The 27,109-nt window shown below is 45.2% G+C and overlaps 1 protein-coding gene across 1 annotated transcript in view; it reads right to left on the minus strand.

The window, feature by feature from the left end:
• Positions 1-27,109, minus strand: part of crtac1b (cartilage acidic protein 1b) — a 288,806-nt gene that overhangs the window by 143,111 nt on the left and 118,586 nt on the right. The window contains exons 4-5 of the mRNA XM_041209760.1: positions 25,040-25,176; positions 14,676-14,832 (exon numbers count right to left, since the gene is read on the minus strand). Of these exons, the coding sequence (XP_041065694.1) occupies positions 14,676-14,832; positions 25,040-25,176 (294 nt within the window). The remainder of the gene's footprint in view (positions 1-14,675; positions 14,833-25,039; positions 25,177-27,109) is intronic.

The following is a 27,109-nucleotide window of genomic DNA, read 5'->3' on the forward strand; positions in this document are numbered from 1 at the left end:
CCCCGAAGTCAAAGGTTAAAACAGTTCAACCAGCCTTTCTTACTTTCCACCTGTAATAGACGTGTGTGGGTGGGAGGGGCATCTACACAAATTAGGTTGTGATGTCCCCATGATCAAAGAGTTATCTGCCTCCCACCCCCGCTCCCCATCACACCCCCTCCCCCACTTCCCTTTAGAAGTGACAACAAATTCCATCCTGCTCATATCCCCTTCCACAACTCCAGTCCCAACCCCAAAACGACTTGACTCGATTCGGGGTGGGGGGTGGGGAGGGGCGGTGGAATGGACCCAGGGAGAGGGGAAGGGGAGCTGCAAAGATAAACTCAGACCTTGCCACCTTATTGTGTAGCCCCCACAGGCACACCAAGGCAACAGGAGCCTGCAGAGCTGCCAGCTAAAAACTTTTCATGTCAAGCTACCTCGACACCACCCCCCCAGTGCCTTGCCCAGCTTTCTGCAGGCGGCGGTGACACTTTGGCTTCCTCTCAGATTGTGCAGCAACAGATGGCGCACAGAAAATATATTGTCAGGCTGCTATCACGAGGAGGAAGCTTGAGAACAGCTGCAGGCAAGACTCCCAGGCTGTGCCAGTCGGGAGCCAAGGGGCAGGAGCGCTTCTGCAGAGCTGGCAACTGTGCGAGTGCTTGAGGGGCATTTGTGGCAGAGCAACTGACCGGCTTGACCCGATCGTAAGAAATAGGAGCAGGAGTAGGCCGTACACCCCCTCAAGCCTGCTTAGCTAAACAACGAGATCATGGCTGATCTTTTTGCCCCAGCCACACTTTTCCGCTCCAGCTCCCACATCCTTTGATTCACTCAAAACCAAATATCTATCGATCCCAGTCTTGAATATACTCAGTGACTGAGATCCCACGGGCCTCTGGGATAGAGGATGCCAAAGATTCGCAATCCTTGAAGTGAAGAAATTTCTCCTCATCTCAGTCCTAAATGGCTGACCCTCGTTCTGAGAGCTCTAGACTCTCCAGTCAGGGAAAGCGGCCTTGCTGCATTTACCAAACAACGGGATGTTTTACACTGTGGCCTCTACCTCCGGTGCCAAATATCCTGTTTCTTCCGCAAGTCCATTTCATTTAGAACATTGCCAGGAGAGCAGGTGGGCAGGACTCTCTATTTCAACCAGCCCGATAGCAAACTGAAAATTAAAGACTCCCCGGGTGAGCCTTTATACATATTTTATATTCCCAGGGTGGGCTGCTGGAACTAACTATGACAATGAATTCCAAAGGTTCACAACTCTCGAGTGAAGAAATTTCTCCTCATCTCGGTCCGGGGCGAACAGCCTCTTCACGTCTACCCCATCGAGATCTCAAAGCGTTTGATGCCTCTCATTATTCTAAACTTCAGAGAATGAAGGTGGGTCCCTCTCATTTGTATTGACAATGGGTTTAGTGCAACACAATAGCAAACACCCTGTTACCTTACTGTCAGTTGTACTCATACAATCATACAGCAGAAAAGGGGGTATGGTAAAGTGGAGCGCTATGTACCTTTAAGAGAATGTAGTTAGTTGACCATGTGACTGTATTGACCAATCGCTACACAGCATGAGCTTCTTGGGTAACTGTAAGCCTAGAGCTGGAGGTGATTGAAGAAGCACACATGGCGCTAGTGCTTTGTTCTTAGTTCCAATAAACTACCAGTGTTTGTTTAGTTAATCGGTCTCTGCCTGTACTGTTTCAAGCACCAACTAATGTGTTGATATCAAGGGCACAGCTCGTGTTCACCGGACAAAGTGAACCTGATAACCAAAAACATAAAACCATTCAGCCCATTGTACTTGTACTGGCTCTTTGGAAGAGCTCTCCAATAAGCACCACTACCCCCTGCTCTTTCTCCATGTATTTCTCCCCAAAATTTCCCTGCAAATTTTTTTCCTTTTGAGTATATATTCAATGTATCTAAAGGGAAGCTAGATAAGCAAATGAAAGAGAAAGGGATAGAAGGATATGGTGAGAGATGCAGGTGAAGTGGGGGAGGGGGGCTGGGAGGAGGCCCATGTGGACCATGAACACTAACATGAATATATTAGGTCAAATTATCTGTTTCTGTGCTGTACTTTCTGTCCAATTCTTTATAATTCTATACGTATCTAACTCTCTTTTGAATGTTATCATTGAAGTTGCTTCCTCCAACCTTTCAGACAGCGCATTGCAGATCATAACAGCTTACCATGTAAAAAAAAACTTACTCTCCACTGTTCCTTTTGCCAATTATCTAAAATCGGTGTCCTCTGGTTATAGACTCTCCTGTCAGTGGGTAACTGTTTCTCCTTATCTTTCATATCACAACCCTTATTAATTTTGAACACATTTCGTAAATCTCCCTTAACCGTCTCTATTCAATAGACTCTTCACTCCTTGGTATAAATTTCATGGATCTTAGGATCAAACGTACAATCACAGCTCTGCTATTGCTAATAAGACTGGATGCTGGTGGATGGTGAGTAAGAAGCCTTCATTTTTTAAAATTTTTTTTGTAAAAATCTAATGTCGTTTGTTGTGAGGATTTAACTGAAATTACAGTTTAAATTCTAAAGTTCTCAGCCTTAAGCTTGGTTTTAACAAGGTCTCCACTGGGTAAGCAGATGGATTTAGTTAATAAAGAAGCAACTGAAACTGGTTCCTCTGTGACTGGGTCAGCCAGTCTTTGTCTTGGGAGCAGATAAAGCCAGCCAACTTAGCCCAACTTAGCACTTGTGTGCAACTTGGTATAGAGTGCTGGGGGTTGGCTGATTAAGGGAGTTTGGGGAGGAAGGGAAAGAGTTACTTCTTTGCTTTTGTTTCTGGCATTTGATAACGCAGGAGGAGTGGTGGTGGCCTTAAAGAGCAAGGGGAATCAAGTCCAAGAATAGAGCGGGACCAGGAGCCAGCGTAAGAGGAGTGGCGGACTTGGTAAGTAGCACCTAGTGAGTATTTCTACTGTCCAGTCTTTGAAGTAAAAACTGGTCTTCGTTTAGATTAGCTAGTGTTTAAAGTATAAAAAGTAAGGTCCCTGGTGTATATTTAACTTTCCTTAAATTAGAGGAAGTCAAAATAAAGGGAGTGATGTAAGGGTAAGTCATGGCAGGGCAGCATGTGGAATGCTCCTCCTGTGTGATGTGGGAAATCAGGGACACTTCCAGTGTCCAGCGTGATCACATATGCAGGAAGTGTCTCCAGTTGCAGCTACTCGAAATCTGCATTTCGTAGCTGGAGCTGCAGCTGGAGTCACGGTGGAGCAGCCGCAAGGCTGAGATCTTTGTGGATAGCACATACAGTGAGGTGGTCACATCACAGGTAAAGAGTGCACAGGCAGAAAGGGAATGGGTGACTGCCAGACAGAGTAAAAGCGCTAGACAGGTAGTGCAGGAGTCCGCTGGATCCACTCCCGCTCTAACAGATTTTACGTTTTGGGTACTGCTGGGGGAGATGATTTCTCTGAGGAATGCAGCAAGAGCCAAGTCTGTGGCACCATGAGTAGCTCAGCTGCATGGGGGAGAGAAAAAAAGAGCGGGAGAGCAATAGTGATAGGGGATTCTATTGTAAGGGGAACAGATAGATGTTTCTGCAGCTACAGACATGACACCAGGATGGTATGTTGCCTCCCTGATGCCAGGGTCAAGGATGCCACTGAGCAGCTGCAGGACATTCTGAAGGGGGAAGGAGAACAGCCAGAGATCATGGTCCATATCGGTACCAACAACATAGGTAAAAAGAGGGATGAGGTCCTGAAAGTAGAATATAGGGAGCTAGGAAATAAATTAGAAAGCGGGACCTCAAAGGTAGTAATCTCAGGATTACTCCCAGCGCCATGTGCTAGCTAGATCGGAAATAAGAGGATAGAGCAGATGAATGTGTGGCTGGAGAGATGGTGTGGGAGAGATTTAGTTTCCTGAGGCATCGGGACCGATTCTGGAGCAGATGGGACCTGTATAAGCGGGACAGGTTACACTCCAGCAGGACAGGGTGGTGGCATAATGGTATTGTCACTGGACTAATATTCCAGGGACCCAGGGTAATGCTCTGTGTTCGAATTCAGCCATGGCAAATGGTGAAATTTGAATTCAATAAAAATCTGGAATTAAAAGTCTAATGATGACCATGAAACCATTGTCAATTGTCGTAAAAACCCATCCGGCTCACTAATGCCCTTTAGAGAAGGAAAGCAGCCATCCTTAGCTGGTCTGGCCTACACGTGACTCCAGACCCACAGCAACGTGGTTGACTCTTAAGTGCCCTCTGAACAAAGGCTATTAGGAGTGGGCAACAAACACTGGCTGAGCCAGTGATACCCACCTCCCATGAATGAATAAAAAAAATATATTATATCTCGCTGGTGTATTCGCTAGTACTGGAGGGGGGATTTAAACTAGAGTGGCAGGGTGGTGGGAAACAAAGATAGAAAAGTAGAAAGCAAAAGTGGAAGGCAGAGGGCTAGCAGAAAAAAAAGGTGTAAAATGTTAAAAAGACAAGTCTGAAGGCACTGTATCTGAATGCACGGAGCATTCACAATAAGGTAGACGAATTAACAGCACAAATAGATGTTAACAGGCACAATGTGATTGCAATTACAAAGACATGGTTGCAGAGCAACCGAAAGCTGGGACTGAATATCCATGGGTACTCGATATTTAGGAAGGATAGGCAAAAAGGAAAAGGAGGTGGGGTGGCGTTGTTAGATAAGGATCAAATCAGTGCAATAGTGAGAGGCGATATTGGCTCAGAAAATCCAGATGTGGAATCATTCTGGATGGAGCTAAGAAGCAACAAGGTGCGTAAAACATTAGTGGGAGTTATCTATAGGCCTCCAAACAGTAGTGGTAAGGTAGGGGATGACATTAAACAGAAATTAGAGATGCGTGTAACAAAGGTGCTGGAGTAATCATGGGTGACTTTAATCTACATATAGACTGGGCAAACCAAAGTAGCAATAATACTGTGGTGGATTAATTCCTGGAGCATGTACAAGATGGTTTTTTATACCAGTACATCGAGGAACAAACATGGGAACAGGCTATCCTAGATTTGGTATTGTGCAATAAGAAGGGGTTAATTAATAATCTGGTTGTGTGGGGTCCTTTAGGGGACAGTGACCATAACGTGATAGAAGGTGGAAAGAGAAGTAGTCCGATCTGAAATTTGGGTCCTAAATCTAAACAAAGGAAACTTCAAAGGTATGATGGGTGGGTTGGCTACAATAGATTGGGGAACTTCATTAAAAGGCATGATGGTGGATAGGTAATGGCTAATATTTAAGGAACGAATGTATGCATTGCAACAGTTATACATTCCTTTCTGGCACAAAAACACAACAGGAAAAGTGGCCCAACCTTGGCTAATAAAGGAAATTAAGGCTAGTATTAGATCCAAGAGGAGTCATATAGAGTTGCTAGAAAAAGTAGCAAATCTGAGGATTGGGAACAGTTTAGAATTCAGCAAAGGAGGACCAAGAGATTGGTTAAGAGGCGAAAAATAGAGTATGAGAGTAAACTTGCAAGGAACATAAAAGCAGACTGTAAAACCTTCTGTACGTATGTAAAAAGACAAAGATTAATGAAGACAAATAGAGGTCCCTTACAGTCCAAAACAGGAGAATAATAGAGAACAAAGAAATGGCAGAACAATTAAACAACTACTTTAGTTCTGTCTTCCTGGAGGAAGACAACAAATAACTTCCCAGAAATGCTAGGGAACCAAGGGTCTAATGAAAAGGAGGAATTGAAGAAAATTAGTATTACAAAAAAAATAGAGCTGGAGAAATTAATGGGACTGAAAGCTGATAAATCCCCACAACCTGATAATCTACATCCCAGGGCACTAAAGGGGGTGGCTATGGAAATAATGGAAGCGTTGGTTGTCATCTTCCAAAATTCTGCAGCTTCTGGAACAGCCCCAGCAGATTGGAGGCTGGCAAATGTAACCCCACTATTTTAAAAAGGGAAGGAGAAAACGGGAAATTACAGGCTGATTAGCCTAACATCAGTAGTAGGGACAATGCTAGAGTCTATTATAAAGGATGTGATAACAGGACACTTAGAAAATATCAATAGGATTAAACAAAGTCAACATGGATTTATGACAGAGAAATCATGTTTGACAAACCAATGGAGTTTTTTGAGGACATAACTAGCAGAATAGCTAAGGGAAACCCAGTAGATGTGGTATATTTAGATTTTCAGAAAGCTTTTGATAAGGTCCCACATAAAAGGTTAGTGTGCAAAATTAAAGCACATGGGATTGGGGATAATATATTGGCATGGATTGAGAATTGGTTAACAGACAGGAAACAGAGAGTAGGAATAAACGGGTCTTTTTCGGAATGGCAGGCGGTGACTAGTGGGGTATCACAAGGATCAGTGCTTGGGCCCCAGTTATTCACAATATATATCAATGATTTGGATGAGGGAACCAAATGTAAAATTTCCAAGTTTGCTGACGACACAAAACTTGATGGGAATGTGAGTGGTGAGCAGGGTGTTAAGAGGCTTCAGGGCGGTTCAGACAGGTTGAGTGAGTGGGCAAATACATGGCAAATACAGTATAACATGGATAAGTGAGAAGTCATCCACTTTGGTAGGAAAAACAGAATAGCAAAGTATTATTTAAACGGTGAAAGATTGGGAAATGTTGGTGTACAAAGGGACCTGGATGAGCTTGTACACCAGTCACTGAAAGCAAGCACGTAGGTGCAACAAGCAGTTAGGAAGGCAAATGGTATGTTGGCCTTCATTGCGAGAGGACTTGCTTACAGGAGCAAGGATGTCTTACTGCAGCTGTACAGGGCCTTGGTGAGACCACACTTGGAGTATTGTGTGCAGTTTTGGTCTCCTTACCTAAGAAAGGATATACTTGCTATAGAGGGAGTGCTGCGAAGGTTCACCAGACTGATTGCTGGGATGGCAGGATTGTCATATGAGGAGAGATTGGATTGACTAGGCCTGTATTCACTGCAAATGAGAGTGGATCTCACTGAAACATATAAAATTCTGATAGGGATGGACAGACTGGATGCAAGGATGACAGTTCCTCTGGCTGGGGGGTCTAGAAAAAGGGGTCACAATCTCAGGATACGGGGTAGACCATTTAGGACTGAGATGAGGGGTGTGGATGGAAGGAGGGGGGGTCGCCATGCAGTGAGCCCAAAAAGTAAACCCTATCAGGTTTGCTTTTGTCCGCCTGGAGGTGTTCCCTTGTTCAGAGGGATTCAATACAAAAACAAAAAATACTGGTAAAACTCAGCAGGTCTGACAGCATCTGTGGAGAAAAAGACAGAGTTAACGTTTCGAATCCACATGAGTCTCCTTCACTAGCTCTGATGAAGAGTCGTACGGACTCGAAACGTTAACTCTGTCTTTCTGTCCACAGATGCTGTCAGACCTGCTGAGTTTTTCCAGCACTTTTTGTTTTTGTTTCAGACTTCCAGCATGCTGTATTTTGCCCTTATATAAAGGTATCCGATGCTTGGTCGAGGGAGCTAGCAGCGGGAAGTAGGAGAAGAATTCCTGAAAGCCGTCTCCCTGCCCTTGCTGCCAACCCCACCCCTCCCCTCTGCCCCAAAGGACGCGGCTCAGGGCTCTTGCTGCATCTCCAGTTGGCGGGCGATCTGTCCATCGCCTCCTTTGGGGAAGGCTATCGTATTACTTGCCAGTCAGGCACTTCAGTGGCCAGCTGCGGGATCATTAATTACCCACTTAACGGCCTCAGTTAGCGTCAGAGTGGGAAGGCTGTCCACGAGCCTTCCTACCCGGCACTTAATGGGACCAGTGGCGGGAAGGCAGCAGGATCCCTATCCGGCACCCTCCTGCCTGATTAAATGCCCCTCCCAGCTTCAAACACACCTTGGGACGGCATCGGATCCCCGCCCATATACACGCTCAGCTTTTATTTAGGATTATCCAAGCACGATCGTTTGCTGCTTCTCGTTGAAAGGATTTGGGGTAGATTTTCCCATTGACGCAGCTCTGAGCAATGAATCATTTGGGTGGTTTCACAATGGGTGTGTTAAGTCAATCTTGCTGATGTGGGTCGCACATACACGACAGAGAGCCTTAACTTTTTGTGGTACTACTTTAAAAGGACACAAACTTGGGTAGACCCCACGATCAGACTGTAACCCTTGTTGTTTTGTTTCCCTCCCTACTCTAACATCCAAGAAGGAGAAAAAGCTGTCCCTTCCCGTCTCTGATGTCAGATCTCCGTGTGCTACTCTTCCACATTACTGTCTGACCATGGGGTGTGGCAACACCAGTCAGGTGCTGCCTGCGTTGTATTCATAGTCCAACACAGAGAACCCATCACAGCGCAAAATTCTTCAGAACCAGCTCTCTGCATTTATTTTTCAATAACCAACAACCTTAACCCAGTGACAGATTCACAGGCCTACATTCCCTTTGCCTCCGTTGGCAAGGTTCTCATTTGAGTCATGGGCTTGACCCTTAATCCCAACTGACGCCGCAGTGCAGCGGTGAGGGAGTAATACACTGTCAGAATTGCCAACTACCAAACGATGTGGTAAACGAAGCCCCCAGTGTGCCTGTGCAGATTGATATGACAGATCTCGTGGCACCACTTGAGGAAGAACAGAAGAGTTCTCATCAACAATGTTCCCTCAACCGACACCAGCAAAAACTGATGATAAACAGGACAGAAATATTAAGTGTCAACCACTACAATGAATGATCCCCTGAGCGTAGGACAGACCGTTTAAAACTCATAACAGACGACTGTCGGAGTGACATTGGGAAGTTCGTCTTTATGCAATGAGCGATGAACATATAGAATGGATTTCTGAGGGCAGTAATACAGGCAAAACACCGGTGTTTAAAATCATGAAGGCTTTAGGTGGAGTAGATAGAGACAAACTGTTTCCAGTGGCTGACGGTTGGATAACCAGAGGGCACAGATTAAAGGGGATTGAGAAAAGAACCAGAAACAGCAGGAAATCACTTTACACAACATGTGGATTTGGAATGCACTGCCTGACAGGGTGGTGATTATAGATTCAACAGGAGATTTCAAAAGAGAATTGGATTAGTGCTTGAATGAGAAAAAATTTGCAGGGATATGGGGCTGGATTTTACAGCACTCTCCACCCTCCACCACCAGACATGTTTTTGGCAGTGGTGGGGGAGGGGCACATAAAATATGAGAGGCTGGCAAACTCACGACCTTCCTACCGACCCCAACTGAGCTTGTTACCAAGCTAATTGGTAGTCCAATTAGTCATGCTCCCACATAATACACTGCCCACGCCATAAATACGGATGGCATGAGCATATGGGCAGGGGTGGGCAGGTTGTTTTTTTTAACAGAGTTTTTGTAAAGGCAGGGAAGAAGGGGGGAGGGCACATCATTCGGAGGGTGCCCTTTATGCTTCGGGGGCACCGCTCCCAAGATATTACCTCCACCCCCCACCACCGGCCCCCCCCATCCCACTTTTTGTTCCTCCTCACCCGACCTCCAAAACGTGCCTTCCCATCCCACTTTGCCCCCATCCCCGCACCCCCCCCCACCCCCTACCAGGGCTGCCTGACCCCTCTCCGTCCAATGACCCCCAACTTAACTGGGTCTGGGCACCACGGCTGCCTTTCTCATCAACAGCCTCTCCGCCTGCGGGGCCCGGTTGTGCCACCTCCGAGCTATGGCGCTACCAGGACCGCCGGGGCTGTCAGCCAATCAGATGGGTAAGCAGTCCACCCTCAGCACCGCTCCATCCAGGCCATGGAGGAAGTGTAGGGCAGTGGGACCAACCTGGATTACTCTTTGAAAGAGCTAGTGGAGACTCGATGAGCTGAATGGCCTACTTCTCTGCTGTACTATTGTACATCGGGTAGATGAGCCAAGGTAGGCCAATGACCATCTTCACCACTATCCTACGAGCAAAACTATCAGAACCATGGCACAGCACAGAAACGTTAAATTACTCTGGAACAGCATGCACACTCAACCCAGGTATAGAGACTTCCTTCATTTAGGCAAAGTTTTCAAATCTTCTGCCCAGCAAGTAAATCTCACTTGTGCTACAAGGGGACGTTAACCCTTTTTGTCACACATCTCTAGCACAGGTCAATAATCAGCATCAACAAACAGTTTCACCATAACGTAGAGCAGGAGATATAACAAGTAGCTCACCGCTTCCCCTCCCCCCCTCCCCCTCCCCACCCACAATGTCTAAGCAGGCAGACTATGGTCAGAACAAACCTCCATTCACAGCTGAGACACTCCACTCTGAGCCAGCTCTTGACTCGGAATTCAGGAGCGATTATGCAAGTCGTTAGCTGCAGGGACCCAGTGTTGTGAGCTAGGTGTATAAATCATCTCTTGCTGTAATTGCTTTTTAATTTTAGTCTTTTCCCTAGCATGATGCATTGTGAGGGATTGGCAGGTCCCCGATTATGAAATAAGCCCTGGGGAATTTGTTCAACCTAATTGGGAGAGCAATATTGTTCCAATTTGGAAGCATTTCTCCCATTCAGACTTCAGCAGCATATAAATGGGCCCTGGTTAGTGAGCATTGGTTAGTGAGTGCTGGTTAATGAACATTAGTTGGTAAGCGCTGGGTTTTTCATTGTTAGTATGGTCGACCTAAGCGGAGTTGGTGTATTTGGGAACTGCTTTGGTGCCTTTGGAGACGGCGAGTTTGGCCAGTTCCCCTGGTAGCGTGAGGCGGACAGCACTCTGGATCCCCCTGGTCAGGATGGCTCGTTGTAGTGAATGAGGTGCAAGGCCTCAGAGAGGCGATGCGCTTGAAAATGTCGACGATGAAGGAGTTCATGACAGTCATGGCCTTGGACGAGATCCTGGTGGAAGGGTGGATTGGGTCCACCCCCTGTACACATAAGTGGAATAGCTCTGCTTACGAGATCTCCTCCGCTTCTTGGTGACTTTAGTCAGCGACTGCTTCGATACCTTGCTCTGCCCTTAACCACAGCTGCCACCTCAGGCATTCCATTCGGCTTAGACCATCCCAAATGAGCATTGGTTAGTGAGCACTGAGTAATGAACATTGGTTTGTGAGTATCAGTTTGTGAGCATTGGTTAGTGAGCACTGGGTTAATGGGCACTGGTTAGTGAGCACTTGGCTAGTGAGCATTGGTTAGTGAGCACTGGGTCAGTGAGCATTGGGTTAGTGAGCACTGGTTTGTGAGCATTGGTTAGTCAGCCCTGGGTAGTGAGCACTGGGTTGGTGAGCACTGGTTTGTGAGCATTGCTTAGTCAGCCCTGGGTTAGTGAGCACTGGTTTGTGAGCATTGGTTAGTCAGTACTGGGTCAGTGAGCACTGGGTTAGTGAGCACTGGTTTGTGAGCATTGGTTAGTCAGCACTGGGTCAGTGAGCACTGGGTTAGTTACCACTGGTTTGTGAGCATTGGTTAGTCAGCACTGGGTTAATGGGCACTGATTTGTGGGCATTAGTTAGTGATAACTTGGTTAGTGAGCATTAGTTTGTGGGCACTGGTCTATGGGAATTGTTAGTGAGCACTGAGTTAATGGGCACTGGTTTTTGGGTGTCATGAAGTGATTAACGTCTATAATGTTACCAGAAATTATTTTTTTTAAATCGAGTTTAGTGATGGATGTGTGTATGTGTGTGTGTGTCATAATTGGATTAAAACCAGCTAGTCTTGGTGCTTTGATGTTTGGAAAGAAGTAAGTTTGCAATGATAATTAAATAAACATGGGCTTGGATTTTACAGTTGACATGCGGGGGTGAGCCCAACACACCGGCACATAAAATGACGTGCGATAGTGTTGGGCATGCGTCCCGATGTCACTGTGCTGTCTCGTTTGGCGGGCACATGCCCACCAATAATTAAAAGGCCTCTGCGAGCGGGATGAGGTTTCCTAAAGCTTTTACAAATAGGATAAAAATGTTTTTTGAAAAATAAAAACATGTCCCATCTCAAGTGACACAGTCACACGAGGGGACATGTTTCATTATATTTATATTGCATTTAATTAATTTTTCCAAGGGGGCAGTTTGCATTTTTAAATAAAGCATTCAAAAGAATGGGTGAAATTTTGCACCTAGCTGGCAGACGCCAAGCAATGAGTTTAAATCAGTAATAAAATTAGTGGGATGAAAATGTTATTGTTAGAAGATGTGATGTTAAAAATCTAGTAATACAATGGGAAATTTACATTCAAAGGAAAAGCTAGGTATAAACAGAAAGGCGTTTGTGTGAGGAAGGCAGAGGCATTTAAAATCTAACCAGCCTGTACGCCTCCAACTGTGTCTGCAAGGAACCTCATTTTGAATTTCTAAGGTCAAATGTGCTTTGCCTGAGGTCTATTTAAATCTATGAGTTTTATTGTTGCCTTAATGGAGGTGCAACTGAGAGTCAGATTAATTAGGGGATTTTTGTAGTTATTATAGTAGCAATCTTGTGGACATATGTCTGTGCACATAATTTTTCTTGTATTAATAAATGTTTAATTTAGTTTTATAAAAAACCTCTTGAGACTCAGTGGTCTTATTACTACTGAATTCAAAACCTGCATCTCAAAACATACAAATTATAAAAATGGCTTATGACAGTTGTTTCAAGTTTCCCTCTGGGATTTGAACAATTCAGCCTTTACCATCAGCTGTGGGCATTGGTTGATGAGTACTGGGTTAATGGGCAATGCCTTTTTGTGGGCTTTGGTTAGTGAGCATCGGGTTAATAGGCACTGGGTTGGTGGGCAGTTGTAAACAATTGAAATGAGGAAGGAAAATATGAACATACAAGTTAGGAGCAGGAGGAGGCCTCTTGGCCCCTCGAGGCTGCTGCACTATTCATTAAGGTCATGGCCAAACTGATTTTAACCTCAACTCCACATTCTGCCTACCCCTGAAAAACTTTGACCCCCTTGTTTATCAAGAATCTATCTACCTCTGCGTTTAAAATATTCAAAACCTCTGCTTCCACTGTCTTTTCAGGAAGAGGGTTCCAAAGACTTATGACCCTCTGAGTGGAAAAATTTCTCCTCATCTCTGTCTTAAATGGGCGGCCCCTTAATTGTTAAACAGTGACCCCTAGTTCTAGATTCTCCCACAAAAGGGAATATCCTTTCCATATCTACCATGTCAAGACCCCTCAGAACCTTACATGTTTCAATCAAGTCGCCTCTTACTCTTCTAAACTCCAGCGGATATAAGCCTAGCCTGTCCAGCCTTTCCTCATTAGACAACCCTCCCATTCCGGGTGTTAGTCTAGTAAACCAGAATTGCTTCTAATGCATTTACATCCTTCCTTAAATAAGGAGACCTCTACTGTATATATGTGGTCTAGATGTGGTCCCACCAATGCCCTTTACAACTGAAGCATAACCTTCCTATTTTCATATTCAATTCTCCTCGCAATAAATTATAACAATCTATTAGCTTTCATAATCACTTGCTGTACCTGCATACTAGCCTTATGTGATTCATGCACTAGGACACCCAGATCCCTCTGCATCTCAGAGCTCTGCAATCTCTCACCATTTAGATAATATGCTTCTTTTTTCTTCCTGCCAAAATGGACAGTGACACACTTTCTCACATTTTACTCCATTTGCCAGACCTTTGCCTGCTTATTTAACCTTAACGGAGGTTCCTTGAGAGCACATGTGCTAACGAGGACAAATACCCAGTCTGCTCTCTCAGTGAATGCAAACGTCCCAAAACATGAATGGAAACAGGTCTGGGTGTGTTCACCACCCTCCCCCAACCCCACTAGTGTCCTGTCCAATACTTATCCCTCAACCAACACCTAAAGCAAAGGTCTTTACATTGATCTCATTGCTGTTCAGGCACAATGACAATCGCGTTCCCTACATTACAACGGTCACTGGACTGAAGTACCTCACTGATTGCAAAATGTTTGGCTTGTCCTGGGGTCATTGAAGCTGCTTTATAAATGAAATTCTGACTTTGTGTTACTTCTGGATAAAGGTGGTGGAAGGGACCAGGAGAAAGGGCTAATACTGGCTTCTTCTACTCTTCCTGCTTTTAGGCATCTCCTCCCACTTCATTCACAAGCCTGCCCTTTGACTATGCCTATTCCATTCTACCATGCAGACATCTTGGGACGGTGTAAAGGGGCAGAGGTCAGACTTAATGTGTTTCTGCCCTTTTCGAATGCTGCTAATGTATGTGAAAGAGGAACTTTGGAGTCTCCGTGTGGAGGAAAACGCTTGAACAGCATTGAGTTGTCTGTCCCCATCAACAACACGTCAGCCAACCTCATGGAAGGAAAATGGAGAGATAATTTGAAGGAGGGAAAAGCAGTAATATATCTGAGAACATGGGATAGACCAATCCATAAGAACGTGGAACAGGAGTAGGCCATTCAGCCCCTCGAGCCTGCTCCGCCATTCAATAAGATCATGGCTGATGTGTGGCTTAAACTCCACTTTCCTACCTGTCCCCCCCATTAACGCTGGACCCCCTTGGTCATCAAAAAACTGTCTAACTCAGCCTTGAATATATTTAAAGACCTGGCCCCCACTGATCTCCGGGGAAGAGAATTCCAAACAATAGTGACCCACGCTGAAAGGTTTGTAAGCTAGTTTCAAAAGGAAACTTTAAACTAGAGATTCCAACACCGAGTTTAAATAGTGGTTTCCAAGCCACTGCCTCCGCAAGTTTTAACACATCAGTAAGAATCATGCACGACATGTGCTGACATTAAACCATGGCACAAAGCCTCTTACCCGTGAACTTATTGACTCCTGCCTCTGCTGCAACATTGGAAAGGGCGACAATTCCCATTGACAGGTTGCTGGCCGCTTCATCCATTTCTATAAGAGCGTGAGGGCCAATGCTGCCGCTGGCATAGTTGGCCACATAAACAGAATATTTCCCGGAGCCCTGTGAAACAGAGAAAGTAAGAGAGAGTGAGAGCAGCAATGGTATCATTGAGACATCATTGTGGCTGCAAGCCTTTCAATTGATCGATATGATGTAGCTCCAGCAATCTGAACAGAGGTCACATTAATGCAGGATATGCTGAAATCTGGATTGCTCAATATCCACCAGCATTTTTGGAGGATTCACTGAGCTTGGTAGTACAGAACTTGGACATAGCTGAAAAGAGAGACATGTTGCTGAAGCTACTTGTCTTGAACTCATCAGAACAAACACAAGAATGTCTAATTTATAATAAACTACTATTTATACTAGTACATCTATACTGCTGTATCTATACTGCTGTTATCTGTACTACTGTATCTATACTGCTGCATCGAAACTGCTTGAGCTACACTACTTTATCTATACTAATATAGCAGTTCCACTGTATCTGTTCCACTGTATCTGTTCTACTGTATCTGTACTACTGTATCTATGCTACTGTGTTTATAATACTGTATCCATAGTAATATATTTATACTATTGCATCTATACTAATATATCTATACTTCTGTATCTATACTACTGTATCTGTACTGCTGTATCTATACTACTGTATCTATACTAATACATCTATAATACTGTATCTATATTACTATTTCTATACTACTGTATCTATGCTGCTATATCTCTACTACTGTAGCTTGCTGAAAAAAGGGACATGTTGAAGCTTTCCATCTTACACTCATTAGGACACTTCACAAGAATACCAATATAATGGGAAAACAACATATGTGAAGAGACTGCTGATTGGTTGGCAAGTGGACTCTGATTGGTAGAAGAACTGCCATGGAGAATACACCAATTGATGGTAACTGGCAAGCATTGTTTGAAATCTAAATCAGGCAATTTGATCCTGATTGGTCAAGGCATTGCCCTGAGGAATGAGTTAGCAAATGGCTGTCACTTATTTTGTGTAAGTGAAACAGGCGCAATGTGTGTACATGTTCTTTCTGTCTGCAAAGAACAGGGTCCTGTGTATTAACATAAGTAAAATATAACCGACAATGTTAAATTGGTTGTCCATGTAATTCTGAGCATACTGAGGATTATTTAGCAAATGTTTTCCAGAATCACATCTAATGTTGGACACAGTGTTTTGAGTTTTGCAAGCAGGGGCTGATTGGGTACGGTCTGTAATGTGGTATGTGAATTTCTGTGCCAATGTGACGCTAGGTATGTGGGCCGTATGTCCCATCGACAGGCAGATCATATGAAATTCACTCCGCCATTAATTCTGGGAACTTTTGCATCTAATATTGGTCTTTCTAATGTTACTAGGCAGTAGTTGCTGGTTAAGAGCTGGTTGAAGTGAAACTTGAAAATTGGTGAAAAGCGAGACAACATGTCCCAGCCGCTGTTCACAACTAGAGAGGTACAGACCGTACCCAACCAATCCGACTGACCTACAACAACCACAACCATCATCCTTTGTGCTAGGTATGACTCTAACCAGCAGAGAGTTTCCCCCTGATTCCCATTGACTCCAGTTTTGCTAGGGCTCCTTGATGCCAAACTCGGTCAAATGCTGCCTTCATGTCAAGGGCCGTCACTCTCACCTCACCTCTGGAGTTCAGCTCTTTTGTCCATGTTTGGGCCAAGACTGTGATGGGGTTAGAAGTTCAGTGGTCCTGCAGAAACCCAAACTGAGTGACACCGTACAAGTTAGCGCTGTGAAAGTGCTGCTTGATAACACTGTCAACAACACTTTGTATCCCTTTGCTTTTGATTGATAATAGACTAATGGGGCAGTAATTGGCTGGATTAGATTTGTGTTGCTTTTCATGGTCAGGACACCTGGTCAATTTTCCACATTATCAGGTTGTTGCTGTACAGGAACAGCTTGGCTAGAGGTGCAGCTAGTCTTCAGAACCAGACTGGAACACTTTATTCAGCACTAAGTCAGGACGCTGCCCGAATCCAAAGCCTTTGCTGTATCCAGTGCACTCAGCCAATTCGACTCACGTCAAAGAACAGCTGAGGTCTTTGAAGGTGGTGAGCTCAGGAGGATGCCAAGATCAGCTGAGTATAGACAATGAATGAGGACCTATCCCTGTGTCGCTCAGTCCCACGCACAGGAAGACTACATTGTCCCTCTAGAGGTAAAGGTGAAAACCCAAGACGCTTGTGTACGTTTTAGTGGGAGATGTCAGATACATGAAGTAATCCAGCCTCCCTCCCTCCCATATCTATACAAAGCAATTGATTTGAGTTAACACCTTGTGAAAACTCATGGATTTACTGTGTATCTAGCACAGCCTGTAATTGTACAACTGGTAAATGCAGACGGCATCTGTCACTATGCATTAGGATGAATCTTCTAATCAAAAATGTATATCCAAAATTAGATTGTCACATTAATCTCTGATAAGAATTCCGCTACACTTAATGAACATCTGCTCCTTCGCTATTCAGAGACAATCTTTTTTTTTCAAAACTGAATGGCAATTGGCGCCATGAATGGAATGTAATAACTCAGTACTTTATATATTTCCCATCAAGAAGATGTCATCTCAGAGTAATCATGCTGGATGGTATGAGGCTACAGAGCTGACAGGCTGAGTTATGGAGAGGATCGAGTGCATGAGACATGGACGACAGGGAGGATAATGAATGGTCATTAGCGTGCACAGCATACTATGCTCGCCCAATTAGTCAGAAATGTCTGGGATCTTAACTGCGAGTGTCAGATGCCAGACTGCCCAATCTGTCTTCCAGCTAACGTGTCATACGGAAAGGTCACAGTGTCATCCGGGGCCTCAGGTGAGGGAGGATGGTGTGGGGGAGGGGAAACAATGCTAATTGCTCACGTTCCTGTAAGTGTCATACAAAAGAAAAGACTTGCATTTCTATAGCGCCCTGTCCAACCTGAGGACATCCCTCCCCCCCCAACCCCAAAAAGCACTTTCTAACCAATGAAGTGCTTTTGAAGCGTAGTCACTGTTGTAATGTAGGAAAAATGGCAGCCAATTTGTGCACAGCAAGCTCCCACAAACAGCAATGCGATAATGACCAGAAAATCTGTTTTAGTGATGTCGATTAGGGGATAAATAACGGGAAGGACACTCAATAGAATTCCTTCACTTTTCTTCAAAGCAGTAGAGTGGGATCTTTCGCATCCACTTGAAATGGCTTCAGTTTTACACAACATTTGAAAGTTGGCACTTTGAACAGTGCAGCACTCACTCAGCCCAGATTTTGAACTGAAATCTTTGGAGTGAGGCTGTGAACCCACAACCTCCTGACTCAGGGGTGAGATTGCTACCAACTGAGCCACAGCTGATGCCTAAGAGAAGGACAAATATTTTAATTCATCCCATTCTCTGCTGACCTTTGTTGGTGCTCCTTGTCAGGCAGAGCCTAGGATCTCTCTGGTCAACACTCAAGGAAACCATTCTTCCTGTGACCCTGTGATTAGTGAGCTCTTGAAGGCTGCACCACAGGCAAGCCTGATGTTCTCCTGGAAATGCATCTTGCAGCAGGAGTCATTGAGTAAGGGGTGGAAATCCTCCAGAGGCTATACCCCCTCACCTCAAGACTGAAAACTGAGACTAGTTGCAGCACCCTGACTGACTGTCACAGCTGCAATCAGCATTGATTCCACACAACATGCATGTTGAACCACAGGAATATCAAAACAAGAGGAGGCCATTCAGCCCCTCGAGCCTGCTCCACTTTTCAATTAGGTTGTGAATGATCTGCATCCCAACTCCAGTTTTCCATCTGCGCTCCATTACCCTCGAAACCCTTATCCAATAAAAATCTACTGATCCTGGTCTCAATTGACCACCATCATTCACAACCTCGTAAAGAGGGAATTCCAGATTTTCACCACCCTTCGAACAAAGAAGCCGTCCCTGACACGAACCCTAAATGACTTAGCTCTAATGTTAAGGTAATAAAAAAACAGAAAATGCTGGAAGTACTTAGCAAGTCAGGCAGCATCTGTGGAGATAGGTCAACGACCTCCCATCAGATCTTTAGTAAGGAGACCAGCATTTTATTCCAGATTTATTAATTAAATTTAAATTCCCACAATGGGACCTGAGCTCACATCGCTACAGCATTGCAGCCAGGCCCAGCCTAGCAACATTAGCAATATGCTACTGTCCCTGCTGATTTATTGACAGTCGCTCCCGAGGCTTACATAAAGAATGGCCACTTCAGCCAGATGTAAGGAGGTTACAATATCCAGGAGGCGACACTACAGCGACACTCCACTGCCTTCAGTGGAGTCGGCGCCTGAATTAATAGGTGCAAGTGACCATGTGGGACACTGAATCAATCTGCAGTCGCACTATTCACGTTCAAAGGCTCAACTCATGGGGTTTCACAGCAACTGTGACATGACACAAGGAGGATGAAAAATCACAGCAATGGTCATATCCTCAATCACATCGCCAGCTCCTGCTCATTTCCCAAACACTCGTAGCCCAGCGGGTGGCAGAAAGCAGCTCTGGCGTGTGGCGAGGAGGTGTCGCTCGTATGAGTGAAGCTGTCACTGGGCTAGCTGTTGCCTGACGGACTGTCACACACCCAACTGCAATCGATCACACACACACCCAATTCAGCCCTGACGTCCCCTCCCCCAACCTCTGACAACATTGACCTGTCCCACTGACCACAGAGTCTCAGGGTCAGGGAAGGGTTGCAAGACCTTTGAGGAGCTTGGGAGTTGGGAGGGATTTGAGTGCGAGCAGCAGAGAGCATAAGCGCTGGTTTCTCCATCACACTGTGGCACTAATTACTCGAGATTCATATTCAAGGCACCAAGTGACGGTGCCTCACATCCTTCACTGTCCTGTTATGCAATTTGACAGATCTTGAAACTCTATAAAAAGTGTTTGCAGAGAAAGGCACATCTGTCATCCAATTTCTGGTTGTTATGCTGCTGTAATGTCTGTTCAAAATCGCAATCAAGAAGAATGATTCTCAAAGCTCTCTTTTGAATCAATTCCATTTCTATGCTGACAGCTCTGCTGATGAACTATGTAGCTCTCCAACAGGATGCACGCTTACTTCCAAGCTACACAGTTATCCTATGGATTGCATAGGATTTTGATTATGGATGTCCTAAACGATGTGCTGGTGAACATGATATCTTTGTGTCCTATGTTTCTAATCTTTCATTTTAGGATCACCGCTGCCCCTTTTGGAATACTGGGCAGAATGTTGCCCTCATCGGGAGCAGCCAAGAAACCAGCCACCGCCTGCGATCGGGCCCCAACAATTGACGGCCACCTGAATCGTGGTGAATCTGCGCTGCAGCGCTGGCAGGGTGGGGTTCAGCAGGAGCGCGAGCGCTGATGTTAGCACATGTGCACGGGTGTGTGCAGTAGAAGCCCCACGAGGCACAGATCTCTCCTCGGGGGAGCTGAAAGTTTTTAATCAATATAAATAAAAGCATTTTAAAATACTGAAAACATAGCCCCTCACGCGACTGTGTACCACACGAGCAGGGACGTGTCAAACACGAGTGCGAAAAGTTTTTATCTTTTTTCTAATCACTGGATGAAACCTCATCCCGCCCGTGGATGAGGCTTCGCCAAAAATGCAAAGGCCACTGTGCTCCCACCCGCGCCCACCAGCTGAAATATCGCACGTGTGCGCGATGAGGGCAGTACCCTTGTCCGACGTCACCACATGTCATTTTACCCTCATTCGGGTTGGGCACATGCCCACCTGTTCTGCCCATTGAGTATTTTAAGAAGGGGAGTTTTATTTTTATCGCAATGAGGGTTCCTTTCCTTCTGCTTTATAGAAAGAATGGCTGGATAGAAGGGCCTTCTTACCTTAGCAGAGAGGTCAGTGACGAGGGGACGTAGATTTAAAGTGATTGGTAGAACAGTTAGAGGGGAGATGCAAAGATTTTTTCACCCAGAGGGTTGTGGGGGCCTGGAACTCACTGCCTGAAAGGGTTGTAGAGGCAGAAACCCTCAACGCATTTAAAAGGTGTCTGGATATGGACCCTCAAGTGCCGGAACCTGCAGAGCCACGGACCAGATGCTGGAAAGTGGGATTAGATTGGGTGGCTCATTTAGCAGCCAGTGCAGACACGATGGGCCAAGTGGCCTCTTACTGTGTCAGACACTTTCTACGATTGTGTTCTACGCTTTAGTTGCGTCTGCGAAACAGACTAATATCCGTATTCCACCAACGTTTATATGGGTTGCGCTCGCTAAGCCCGGCATGACCTGCTGAGATGGTAGCCTGGATCATGTAAGCTTTTAAATGGAAGTAACCTAAAGACGGCTCTTGGAAGATTTCAGATGATGGGGCTGTGACTATTTCTTTTGGCAGCTCGTTGTTACACAGCCTTGGAAACAAATGGTCTTTGTAGTTTGTGTGGACGGCTACATCTTGGTTTGTCACTGCTGGAGGGCAGCAGGCACTTGTTTCTGTCAGTCCCCTTACACGCAAGAGATCCCACCTCAGGCATCAAATCCATTGGTCGGGATCCCCTGCCCATACTGTCCTGCAAAGAGACTACCACACAGTGCAAATAACAGGGATGGGCAACAAATGCTGACCTTGCCAATGACGCTCACATTCCATGAAAGAATAAAGAAGACGTGGCGAAGCCTCATTATAGCAGGGGTCAAAGTACCCTCTTTTAAAAAGCACCAGCACCTGCACCTGAAGTGCTGTAACCTGCAAGGCTACGGACCAGGCGCTAGGGGGGTGGGGTTAAAATGAGCGGCTAATTTCTCTTTTTTTGGCCGGCACAGACACAACGGGCAGAACGGCCTCTTCCTGCGCCATAACTTTTCCAAGGTTCTCCGGTTCTACGGAGTGAAAGGTCTCTGCCGGGAAGACTGCTACATCCCGGCGCAGAGCCCCAGCCCTGGAAGTGTTTTACCACAAAGAAACAGTCCTTCTTGTCCATAATGAGGCTCCCGCATTACCCGTGGAAACATGGCCTCCTCAGCAAAGAATGGAAAATGTGTTTCCTCTCGGGAAAGGGTCTCTGCAGTGAAATCCCACTAGGACAAGGTTCCAAATGCACCAAACTTACTGATTTCATTCACTGAGATATTTCCTATTATAACACATCTTATTCCTATTAATTTACAGAGCATTAGCAGTGCAATAAGAAGAACCATTTTATATTTTCATTAATACTAATTACAAGGGCAATATCAATTTGCATCATAATGAAACAGTGTGTAGTTACAATAACTGTGTGAATTAAAATTTTAATTACCACATTAACAGTGTTAAAGCGGTTGCAAAATCTAGTGGGAGTATTTTTTGCACAAAACATCCCTTCTTTGTCTGTTTGAAAATTAATGTGATCAAAAAATGTTTAATAATCTTTGAGTTTCATTGTACTGTGTCTACATTGGCACAGCGATTGAGAGCAGCAAGCCATCGACATCGCTAACAGCCTAATCCAAAACCTGACTCACTGGAGTTGCTAATCATGTGGGCGCTCTGCCACTGTAGAGTGAAGAAACACCCAAGGCCAAAAGACTTTATGAGAAGGAAGGAGCATAATGTGACATAAGAGAAAATATATTTATAACACAATAGCGTAACTGTGATGGCAACTAAACTAGCAACCCAGGTGCTGTCAGCTCACCAATGCGACACTGAATTCAATAAATGCGGCAATTTGCGGGCTCACACGAGAAAAATAAATGACTATGAGAGTTGCTAGATTGTTCTGAAAACCCACTCAAGCACTAATGCCCTTTAGGGAAGGCATGTTGCTAGGTCTATGGCTCTGACCCACAGGTGACCATGTTATACTATGTGGTTGAATCTCCGCATCCTGCGGATTATCAAACAATGATCACTCAACTGGCAATAATTGCCAGGGCAACTTAAGGATGAATTCTAAATACAGCTTTTCCAAGCAGTACCCAAATTCCAGTTACAAATAGTAAAAAAAAAGACAAAACAAAGCAAGTATTAGTGATTGTTGATGACAATCATGAGCTTTAAAAGCCTGTAGGAGGGAGCTAGGGAAAGAAGTAAGGGGTGTTTAGTCCTAAGAAAGAGAGTGAGAAAAGGTTTATTTTGACATTGACCTTATCCCAATTCTCAAGCACTTCACATGCAAAAAAATAAACTTTTAAATGCAGTGCAGAAGAGCTAGGTTTGCACACAGCAAGATGCCATAGGCAGCAGAGTGTGAGATCCATTAATCTCGTGGTGTTGGCTGAGAGAGGAATGTTGGCCTGGACACTGACTCGACTTCTTCAAATAGTCTTTTTATTCTTTCCTGGGGTATGGGTGTTGCTAGCAAGACCAGCATTTGTTGCCCATGAATCGGCCCTCGAACTGAGCGTCTTGCTAGGCCATTTCAGAGGGCAGTTGCTGTGGATCTGGAGTCACGTGTAGGCCAGACTAGGTAAGGACATTAGTGAGCCAGATGGGTTTTCACAACAATCAGCGATGGTTTCATGGTCATCATCAGAACTTAAATTCCAGATTTTTTACTGAATTCAAATTTCACCATCTTGCCGAGGTGGGCATTAGCCTGGGCATCTGGATTACTAGTCCAGTGACATAGCCACTACACCACCATCTCCCCTGTATACAGCGGAGATCTTCTGTGGCCACTTGAATAAGTGGACAGGCCCTCAGTTTATCATCCAGTCCTCAACACTGCACTGGAATGTCAGACTTGGTTTATGTGCTGAAGCCCTGAAGTGGAATTTGTGCCCACGACCTTCCGATTCAAAAGTTAAGAGTGCCAGCCACTGGAACCACATTGACCTGAAGTCAGATTGTAAGATGGGTCTACTGAAGATGTCGACACAGCCTTCACCAGACCTTGACGGTGAGTATTCCTCTTATGCGTGAAACAAAAATATCCAGAAAGAATATTTACATCCATCTCAAAATAATTTTCAAGATTATACCAGCGGCATATGTTATGTGAAGGCTTTTGGCATGACTGAGGTTGCGTGTAAATAGCTAGAAGACATGAGATCAACAAAATTATCAAAACCTCCTGTTACAATAAGTAGATTCCAGCCTACATGTTGGTGAGTACACGTTAACTATTCCGCATGCTCATCTTCTTTATACAGTCCTTGTCTTTCGAACAAAAGGAACAGGAGGAGGCCTTTCAGCCTGTTCTGTGACTCACTGAAATGATAGCTGATACACGCCTCAACTCCATTCGCCCGCCTTTGCTGCGTAGCTTCTGAAACCCTTACTCAACACCTCAGCCTTGAAAGCTCCCTTTTGTCCCAACACCCATCACCTTTTGGAACACAGAGTTCCAAATTTATTCAAAATCTTGAGGGGTCTGGACAGAACAGATAAGGAGAATCAGTTCCCATTGCTGGAAGGAGAGGACACAGGCACAAGGCGACTGGCAAATGAAGCAGAGGTGACATGCGAAGAGAAAAAATTTAGGCAGGGAACGGTTAGGATCTGGAACGCACAGCCTGAGAGTGCGCTGGAGGCAGATTCCAGCATGACGTGAAAATGTAAGCCAATATTATGCAGCCTGAACTCATAATTTAACATCTAAGTCCTGGTGTCTATCTAATCAATCTGTGGTGCAGCCATCCCAAAGCCAATAGCTCTTTCCTGAGATGTGGTGTGACCTTGGGTTCTCACAGACTCCCACACCCAGGTGAGAGCTGATTTCGAGATATTCTGTTGGAGCCTGAGGTATCTGTGCCCTTCAAATTCTGGCCTTTTGCGCACCTGTGATATTAATTGCTCCACCATTGGTGGTCATGCCTACAACTTACTAGGCCCTACGCTCTGGAATTCCCCTCCTTAACCCTACACTCTTAGGCCCTGTGTTCTGGAATTCCCCTCCTCTAGGCCCTAGTCTCTCTCTAGGCCTTATGCTCTGGAATTCCCCTCCTCTAAGCCCTACTCTCCCTCTGGGCCCTGTGCGCTGGAATTCTTAACCTCTCTGCCTCTCCCTCCTTCTTTAAGATTCTCCTTAAAACATAGCTCATTGACCGAGTGTCCTAATATCTCCTTAGGTGGCTCAGTGTTAAATTTTGTTTGATCATCACTCCTGTGAAGCACCGTACTGCATTAAAGGTGCTATATAAATGTAAGTTGTTGTTGCTGTGGAACTGGGTGTAACGTGGGGTGTGAGGGAAGACCATTTCTGTCTGCTTCAGCACACCTGTCTGAGAGAGGACACCACAGGCTTGAATATAATGCAATACTGTGGAAGTTCCTTTACCTTCCGGTCCACACATGCCACAGACCGGCCAGCAAAACGGTTAGCGACCTCTCTGTGGATGTTGATCTCATCACTCAGGATGTCTTCCCACCTTCCATTCCGAAACTTGAAGAGTTTATCGGTATATGTGCTCATGCCTGGAAGAAAAGACAGCAGTCATCATGGGAGAATTGAATGATGTGGGTGAGTTGGAATTTTACTAATCTTTCAGAATCAATATTAGTATCAAGCTACTCCCTGGACAGGTACAGCACGGGGTTAGATACAGAGTAAAGCTCCCTCTACACCGTCCCCGTCAAACACTCCCAGGACAGGTACAGCACGGGGTTAGATACAGAGTAAAGCTCCCTCTACACTGTCCCCATCAAACACTCCCAGGACAGGTACAGCACGGGGTTAGATACAGAGTAAAGCTCCCTCTACACTGTCCCCATCAAACACTCCCAGGACAGGTACAGCACGGGGTTAGATACAGAGTAAAGCTCCTTCTACACTGTCCCCATCAAACACTCCCAGGACAGGTACAGCACGGGGTTAGACACAGAGTAAAGCTGCCTCTACACTGTCCCCGTCAAACACTCCCAGGACAGGTACAGCATGGGGTTAGATACAGAGTAAAGCTGCCTCTACACTGTCCCCGTCAAACACTCCCAGGACAGGTACAGCACGGGGTTAGATACAGAGTAAATCTCCCTCTACACCGTCCCCATCAAACACTCCCAGGACAGGTACAGCACGGGGTTAGATACAGAGTAAAGCTGCCTCTACACTGTCCCCGTCAAACACTCCCAGGACAGGTACAGCACGGGGTTAGATACAGAGTAAAGCTGCCTCTACACCGTCCCCATCAAACACTCCCAGGACAGGTACAGCACGGGGTTAGATACAGAGTAAAGCTGCCTCTACACTGTCCCCGTCAAACACTCCCAGGACAGGTACAGCATGGGGTTAGATACAGAGTAAAGCTCCCTCTACACTGTCCTCATCAAACACTCCCAGGACAGGGGCAGCATGGGGTTAGATACAGAGTAAAGCTTCCCCTATACACTCCCCATCAAACATTCCCAAGACTGGTACAGCACGGCGTTAGATACAGAGTAAAGCTCCCTCTACACTGTCCTCATCAAACACTCCCAGGACAGGTACAGCACGGGGTTAGATACAGAGTAAAGCTCCTTCTACACCGTCCCCATCAAACACTCCCAGGACAGGTACAGCACGGGGTTAGATACAGAGTAAATCTCCCTCTACACTGTCCCCATCAAACACTCCCAGGACAGGTACAGCACGGGGTTAGACACAGAATAAAGCTCCTTCCAGGCCACCATTGAGAGAATCTCACTTTGTTATTGAGAACAGCATTCACAATAGTGAAATTAAGAACTTAAGGAACAGGATTGAGGCTTCATGTTTTGGAGGAAAACATGCATTGACATTGACAAGTCATGTGACAGTAATATGACAGCTTGCTATTCATGTTCACTGAATTGTATCATCTAGTTTGAAAATCCACTTTATATTTCATGCCAAGCAATCAGTTCAATCACATCCTTGTAGCCAGAGGAGTAATAATTTGTTACGTCCGATAATTTATTTTCAGTATTTCCTGTGCTTCATAATATCAGTCACTGGCTACAGGAAGAAACCGAGATGAATGGTTCGATTGTCTCACCGTTTAAAATTGAGTTTGGCAAGTTGCATTATCAGAGAGTACTCACCCCTATTTAAACCCGAGAATTTAGCCCTAACAACGTGATTAGTGTACTGAACCAAATCAAAATAAACGTATTTGCTGCCTCCCCTCCCATCTTCACTCGAAGTTGCTCTGGTAAGTGATCACGCAGCTATCTGAATCACACAGCACCGTGTAATAGGGCTGTGCACAATGAAGGAAAATTAGAGGCAATATTGTTCCCCTCCTTGTCTTCCTCCTGAGTCACCCCTGCGGACAGTGATTCATAGAGACAATCAGGAACAGGAAACGATCCTCTGATCCATCCAGCCCATTCCATTCCACTCTTTTCTTTTTGCTTTTTCTACCTTTTTCACCCTATAGGAATTGTTTTTTCA

This window comes from Carcharodon carcharias, chromosome 17 (genome assembly GCF_017639515.1).
Source record: "Carcharodon carcharias isolate sCarCar2 chromosome 17, sCarCar2.pri, whole genome shotgun sequence".
NCBI classification, from domain to species: Eukaryota; Metazoa; Chordata; class Chondrichthyes; order Lamniformes; family Lamnidae; genus Carcharodon; species Carcharodon carcharias.